Here is an 8,027-nt window from a genome sequence, read left to right as displayed (position 1 = left end):
TAAGAATGAAGCAAGATTGTTTTATTTTTTTATTGTACAGATTTTTCAGATTTTAATGCAAGCCTTAACCAGTATTCAATATGAACTATTCATGGTGCTAAGTACTGTGGGTTCTTTTGCATATGACACTTAGATTCACTTCAGTTTTTAAATTACAGCAAAAAAAACTGGAAACCACACGACAGATGCTCTGATGGATATGTTTGGCGATTTACTGAGCAACTGTATAGAGGACTTTGTGATACGCAGGCCATGCAGTGAATTAAGACTCCTTTTACTTTTTCACAAGCTGAATAACATCTTCATCCTCCATCACATGGTCCTTGCCCACCTTTTGAGGGTTGTGTTTCACAGATGAGCCCCACACGAGAGCACTGAAAGAGGAAGAGTTTAAAAATGACCTAAATCATTGTACATTACGGATCCCTTCAATGCAGTTAATAGGATGCATGTTTCATTCTACACGATCTTAAAGAAGAAAAATGAAGAGATGACAGAGCTAATCATGCAGACCCTCACAGCTTAATTACACCAGAAAATAAATAATGAAGATGAATCTTTTCTTTCTTTGCTACAAAGACAAAGGTGCTGCACTATAAAGTAACCTACAGGGTACAATGACATCCTTTAGTTACAAAGGCTCTCTAATCGCATGTGTCACTGTCTGACCCACTCATTCCCTGGAGGATGGGTAATGCTTAGCAGCACTAACATATTGACTGATTGACAATTTTAGCTCTCCCATTTGAAGATGGTGGTGCAACACATCATCTCAGGTCCTAATCCAGACTCTCCAATTAATGCTTATCAGGCGTATCTCGCCATAAAGAGGGCAATGGCTGATATTAAAGCGCCTGTGTTGTTTTAAACCATTCGATGACCACTTGTCATTCCGTTGTATTGTAGTTCTATCAATACCTTTTAGTAAGAAACCTTGTCACACTAAAAGAAACAAGCAAATAAATGAGCTAAAATGTGGAATAATCCGCTTTTTTAACATGTTTAATTTCCCAAAATGTTTACTAAATATTTAAAGTTCTGATGTACTGAATAGATTGAGACAAACCTGAGGTCAACTGTTTGGATGTGTTCAAGATTGTAAAAATAATCAAATCTGTGCTGGTGCTCAAAGGCAGAATTCCCGTTAACACTGAAAAAATAAAACCAAGTCTACAGTACTCACTACTTGAATTCTTTGATGAGGTTTTTGTGAATCTTTAAGCAGAAATCCTCGACTGAAGTTCGTCCGTCAGGGAGTACAACCGGAGATGTGTAATCAGGAAGCTGGCCTTTGGGTTTGGTGTAGCTGCAAATGAAAACATCTCCTCAGTCAAATTTTCCAGTCTTCAACAAAAAAGTACATTTTAACATAGTCTCCCTGTTTTGCAGCACATAAATCCCCAAAATGTCTTTCCCCTCCATTCACACGCCCTTGTGGTGACCGGATTAACAACTCTTACATGCGCACAAGCTGTAGGTAGTCCCACATCTTCTCCAGCAGGTCATCAAAGTTCCAGCGGTGGTGGGCTGAGATGGGTACACAGTGGGGCACCTTGTAAATGATGTCTAGCTCCTCGATGGAGATCTGATCGATTTTGTTGAGCACATATATGCATGGGATGTAGACCCTGTTGTGACAAAAGACTGTAAATGCCTGCTGTCCATGAAATTACTGCACAATCCGCAACAATCAGTGTTCAGCAAATGAATTCATACCTTTGTGGGTTTTTTTTTGTTTTGTTTGTTTTTTAATATTATAACCGACTTGAAAAGAAAAATTTCCAGCTGATTCACCCTTTTACTGCCTTTATTGGTTGCCTCAGTTAAACTACAGGTAAGCTGATTCTGGTTTGAGTTGTCAGATACAACCACAAACCAAATGTAATTTTTCCTAACATATTAAACAGACATGGCAGACAGTTAAACATTTAATTTCACTAATTATTTTAGGAAGGTTATTTCTGATGCATGTGTAGTGGTGTGTATGTTGTGGTAAATTAAATACAGGCCATTACTGGCAGAGTACATACTGTAGAATTTTATGTGGCTTTAGTGGAGCCTTCTATTTTGAAAAGTATGCTTCCAGTGTTATATTTCCTCTCTTTCCTATCTTCCCCAGAGGTGTGCTACTACGTTTTTATGTAAACAATTACGTTGCCATGTGGAATTAATATAAAAGGGAATGTTTTGTGTCTCAACAGGAAGTTTAGTGAGTGTTTTATTTCATAAACCAAACTCTGAGTTGTACTTCTGTTTGTTCTACTTCCTCTTTTCGTTTTGGGCTTATCTGCTGGAAAGGTTAACGTTTTATATATATATATTTCGCTATTTATCTGGTACATATGTTAAGTTACTTAATCAAGTGTTAAGTGAATGTATAGATATTTTACATTTTGGAGCTAAACTTTTATTTGTTTTCATGTGTAAATCTGTTTGTCGAAGCATGTGTGTACAGGCCCAGTGAATGTGTTGTTTCTAAATAAATGGAAGTATGTGGGTTTTACATGGCTGTTTTTCTTGAAATATTTTACAGAAAGAGTACAGTTTGGTTATTCATTTATTTAATGAGTTTTATTTATCTCTTTGTAATATTAGTGTGTATTTTGCTCTCTTTTTTTCCATGGGAAGGAAAATGGTATTTATGCAAGAGAGACCCTGGTTAATACTTTTTCTCTAAAATTGCAGGCATGTTATACTGTTGCCATGTCCGGTTTCCTGCAAGAAAATGCTAAAAGACAGTCCCGGGAAGTGTGAGCCTCGTCTAATATACAACACAGCGCAGAGTTAGACCCACAATACATACTCCACCCCACATTATCCATATCCTGGATTAAAATTTAATGCATTTTTTTGGTGCTTTTATTCAATTCCATTTAGGAATGGCAACCCCATAGGTTTCAAGGTAAGAGATGTCATTTCTTAACTAGATTAAACATATGTCTGAAAAAGGTGGTCTGAAAATACAAGTATGGTTGGAAGACCGTAAGGTACATAAAAATGCCTTTTGAAAATTTAACTGCATTGGTGTAGTTGGAAGTGAAATAGGATTTTAGATTCCAACAGGCCACACCCACTGGGGATGACTAAGGAGGACCCATTCTGGTTCTTCAGCAGCTTACCGATTTCCCTCCACCACATCAATGAGGTCATCAGCCGTGGAGTCGCTGCGCAGAGTGATGTCGGCATTGTGGATTTTGTACTCGGCCAGGATACTCTTCACCGTTTCACCATCTAGCTCACTTTGTGCACACTAGAGAGAGAGAGAGAGAGAGAGATCAGGGATGAGGTCAATCAACACAAGAGAGCGAGAGGATGAAAACTGAAATACTTTATACATATCAAGCACCTCCATTATTAGATATTTTTCACATTATACCATTGACATCATGCTTCTAGTACACTATAATAAAAATTCCTCAGTAAATGAATGCAGACTCAATGGTATCAGATACAAAACAATTGCTGATATTTTGCAGAAATTAAGTGTAATCTCATGCAAATCCACCAGAGGGCAGCATCAAAAAGTGTTACAGTGTTTGCTGAAAGGGTGATGAGACCTAACTATGTAAAAATGTGTTTTCCACATTTAATTCTGCAGAACAGTTTGAAACTTTAAAAAAAATCTTTGTATCCACTGCATTTAATGGGATGCCAGAAAAAAGCCCATCATCAAAATGAACTGACACCCCTGACAACTGAAATCCTGCATGTCAAAATAATGGCAGTATCACCACGTCACGTTCTGATAATCTCACTTTTCCAGCTCATCAGTTGGTTGAATGACAAGTAAACAACCAGCAGTTTATAACACTGTCAAATATCTCCCCACTAAAATCAACTAAGAACTCCTATCAGCATTACATTATTCATTTCAGTTATTTACTAAGATGTGGAAATTGTGAGAAATGTGCTCCTCTGTATTTAAATTGCTGTTGTGCTGTGTGAGACACACTGTAGCCGTGAAGTTGATGCCTCCTTTGTCTTTCTTCTTGAAACCGATGTTGGGTGGTTGTTTATTGAGTCGGATGCCAAAGCCCTCCAGCTCATGTTCTATTAGCTTCTTATGAACAAGAGGCTTCAACACATCGAGCACTATGAGGATTAGGTTGCAGGTTCGAGCCACTAAAACAGAAAGGAGCGAGACAAAAACCACTGGTTAGAGCAGAGTTGATTTGGAGACACATTACTTCGGTAGTGGCTACAGTATGTATCTGCAAAAATTTCATAATCATAACACTTGTGAGGTTTTACATTTTCCTGCCACTAGTGGAGTCCACAAAATGTCTAAATGTGTTTGTAACGGTGTAAATTGTTTGCTAAAGTCAATAGCTCAACCTTTTGTGAAAGCAAATTTGTTCGTCTTTCTGCCCGTATAGTGATCAAAAAATCCTTTGGGCAGAAATTAATCTGATTAAATCATGGCCTTTAAACATCACATTTCACTCATTATTGAATTTCATCTTGCCACTTAGATGCCACCGGAGGCACATAACAAGAGCAAAGTGTAATGACCAAAGTGAAAAGTGTCTCATTAAATGGAACAACTGGAAAAGCATTCTATGTTTGCATTATTATGAACAGGGGAAAAAAAAGAAATTCTGCTATTATCCTTTGCTTTAAAATTCTATTTTGCCAATTCAAACCTGTATCAATTTTAGCAGAAACCTCACTGATCGCATTCTTACCTGCAATAACCTGTCTGCCTCTGCCCTTGCCATCCTTGGCCCCCTCAATGATTCCTGGGAGATCCAGGAGCTTAAAAGAACGAAGGCAAGAATGGAAAATAAGCAATCTGCTGAAAACGTAGTAAACTGAAAACACTTTTACAGGTACTGAACAAACAGGAAATTCTTGTACCTGAATTTTGGCACCTTTGTAGCGAATGACCCCAGGAACCGTTGTAAGAGTGGTGAACTCGTAGGCCGCAACCTCAGAGTACACACCTGCAAGGTTACTTAGCAGTGTAGACTTTCCTACTGAAGGAAAACCAACGAAGCCAACGCGGGCGTCACCCGTTTTTGCTACATCGAAACCTAAAAGATACAAAAATAATCAGAAACTTCAATCAAACCAGATACCCACTATGATGGTTTATGGGACAGAAAAGGCTAGAGGGCGTGTTTGTAATAAACCTAGGTAAGAGTAGTGAGTGGACTAGGCATTTAAAAATCGTGATTTTACCTTCTCCTGTTCCACCACCACTGCCTCCTTTTGGTGTGATGAGTTCCCTCCTCAGTTTGGCAAGACGTGCTTTGAGCAGACCCAAGTGGTGAGCTGTGGCCTTGTTCCTCTGTGTCCTGGCCATCTACAATTAACAGTAACAACACGAGCATGAAGTCTCAAACTTGTTCTTTGCATGACAATTTTGAAATAACCAGTAAGCAGCACAGAGAAGACAGTTTTTACTGTCTACATTCAAGTATAGTTTAAGATTACATTACTAGAGAAGCAGAAGGACAACTTGTCCAGGTTGTTTTCCCTACTTTTTACCCATTGCAGGCTGGGACAGGCTGGAGCCCTACACAACTCTGAATTGGAGGGAGTGGGTATAAAGAATGGCCAATACTTGCAATTAAAATACATATAAATCCGATGTTAACCCACAATGTCACTAGGGCTGCAACTAATGATTATTAAAATCTGCAGATGATTTTCGCAATCAATCAATTAATCGTTTGGTCTATAACGTGTCAGTAAATATTGAGAAATCTAAATATTTCACAGTCACAATTTCCCCAAGCCCAATGCGACATCTTAAAATGTCGTGTTGTTCGAACCAAACAGTCCAAAAACCAGAAGATATTCATTTACTATCACATATGATAAAGAAAAGCATAGAATTCTCACATTTAAGATGCTTGAAAAATGACTCAATTCTCGAAATATCTGCTGAGTAATTTTCAGTTAACAGACTAATTGACTGATACTAATAGTCTCAAAAGAAAACTTGACATGCTACAATGACATGACATGTAGGGATTATTAAATTGCATTTGCGAATAAAAGGAAAGATGCCAGTGTTGTACAGCACTGAGGACTGGCACAAGGAGCTCTGCAGGTTTCCGTTCCAGTCCTCAAACCTGGGACTGACTTTAAATACCTACCCACTCTGGGTGGTGGTCGTATGGAACCTCATACGACCACCACGAATCACGGGTGCAGATACTATCTAACTGAGATAAAATAATGACTTGCGTTATAACTGCTTGAATAGGACGTAAAGTGTCTTTCCTTCACCTGGTCGCTCAGTGTCACCGCCTGCTCTGTTGGGCCATTTCAAGAGAGAACTACAGTCTGAAGTTAACTTGTGAGGGGTTATTGCAAATCCTAAAAGAAAAGGGTCACGGCTAGGTTTATGTTTCTTCCGGTACTATCTCTGCTAAGGTTTTTAAGATAATCTAAATTATAAGACTACTTATCTAACTAATTATTTTACACTGCATATTCCATTTTCCAAAAGCTCTTGTCCCTTTCTTAGATACCCTGTTTGTAGACCTACCTAAGAGAAGGGAGCTCACTCGGACTGGTAGAAATGGTAGGCTGCTTGGTAAAAATTGTTGCCTCTTTAATATTCCACTAATTTTGGTCTCAGTTTTGATTGTTTGTGGGCCACGAGAAACAATTTGTACGCCGTTATTGACGTGAGTTTGGTTGTCAGCCTGTCAAACCGCATCTACGCTGGAGACCTGGGGGTTGGCAGCATCCTCTAAATTATCTTATTTGATTCATAACCCATCCACAAGTTGAATGAGCACACTCCGATGAACGCTGTAACCGGTCAAGGAACTGTAGACCTGAAATAATATGGATAATGCGAGGCCCAGCTGTGGGAGCTAGGCTAATTATTTGCTAGCGTTAAAAGCTAGCGGCAGGCTAAAACGTGACAGATTCATTGGATTACCTTCCTATCTACTTTTACCTTACCTCATTTTCAATCTCCGCTATTTTGGCGAGTATACTCATGGTGACAGTTATCCCTGTGTACAATCAACGTTGCCGAAAGATGCTGGAAAGATTTTACATGGAAGTTGGCAAAGTTAGATTTTGTTTAGCGAGCACACAGGTCTACACCACGCAAGTGCCGCTGTGCGCTGCTTCGAGGGGAAATCTCGCGAGGACAGAGTACTGTCGCGCTGAGTTCTGTGCCCGGTGTGTTGCCTCACAGGACAAAAACTATTTAGACGAGAAATTAAGATTTTACAGGAAAAAACACAAGTAAGCGTATAAAATAGTGTATTGTTAAAGATTGAATCCTTGGCTCCCGACCTTGTTTGGCTTGTGTTGCTTTCCAAAAAGCACACATCAGGTTTTGTGTCTTGGAGCCGTTAGCAGTTTGCATCAAAGAAACATTTCCACTCTGTACTTTTCGATAGTTTCTTAAGTGTTTGAGGCCCCCAAACGTTATTTTTCTGCGTTTCCTACCCCATTAATCATTTCACGAACCCCTAGATTTATCATGTGATCATTTGGAGGGGCCCGACCCCTAGGCAAGGAACAACTGGACTACATTACTGTACCTAACTGTATATAAAATTAAAAATAGCTGCACCCTGAACAGCTTCAACAATAAAATGCTGCACATTGACACATGACACATCAGTAACAATATAATAATGTCATATATATGACATATATGTGTGTGTATATATATATGACCATAAAAATTGAATCAACACCTGGCTAATACAACAACTGACCATTATAACCCTGATGAAAGAGGGTTTATTGTAGGGCTGTTTTACTGTTTTAGCCATGACTGTAGTTTTCAGATTGGTTAAATGTATAATATGGTCAGCCACCTAAAGCCTACATTGGAATGCCTAGAAGTTATCGTTCGGGGCAAAATTTACCGAAATATAAACATGAGAGACACACCTCCTTAATTTGATTCCATTCAGTGGTCGATCAGTGAGAAATGAAGAGGTTGCCACCCCAAATCAAATTCAATTAAACTGAGAAGTGATTTGAACCACAATTTTTACAGTTATATGTTGATCTAACTCTCTTACTTGTTTATGCAGGGACAC

General features: G+C 38.8%; 1 protein-coding gene across 1 annotated transcript; it reads right to left on the bottom strand.

Annotated features, from left to right (window-relative positions):
* drg1 (developmentally regulated GTP binding protein 1) lies at positions 1-7,137 on the bottom strand. The gene is made up of 9 exons (XM_040156513.1): positions 6,925-7,137; positions 5,182-5,305; positions 4,858-5,033; positions 4,686-4,755; positions 3,953-4,122; positions 3,120-3,250; positions 1,461-1,628; positions 1,184-1,306; positions 1-374 (listed from the first exon to the last, which is right to left on the bottom strand). Exons 1-9 carry the CDS (start codon positions 6,961-6,963, stop codon positions 275-277), a joined length of 1,101 nt encoding a protein of 366 aa, XP_040012447.1. The 5' UTR covers positions 6,964-7,137; the 3' UTR covers positions 1-274.
* Between the last annotated feature and the right edge of the window lie 890 nt (positions 7,138-8,027).

The sequence above is a fragment of the Xiphias gladius genome, chromosome 20 (assembly GCF_016859285.1).
Source record: "Xiphias gladius isolate SHS-SW01 ecotype Sanya breed wild chromosome 20, ASM1685928v1, whole genome shotgun sequence".
Classification (NCBI taxonomy): domain Eukaryota; kingdom Metazoa; phylum Chordata; class Actinopteri; order Istiophoriformes; family Xiphiidae; genus Xiphias; species Xiphias gladius.
The sequence above is the reverse complement of the archived record's forward strand: the minus strand, read 5'-3'. Positions and strand labels throughout refer to the sequence as shown.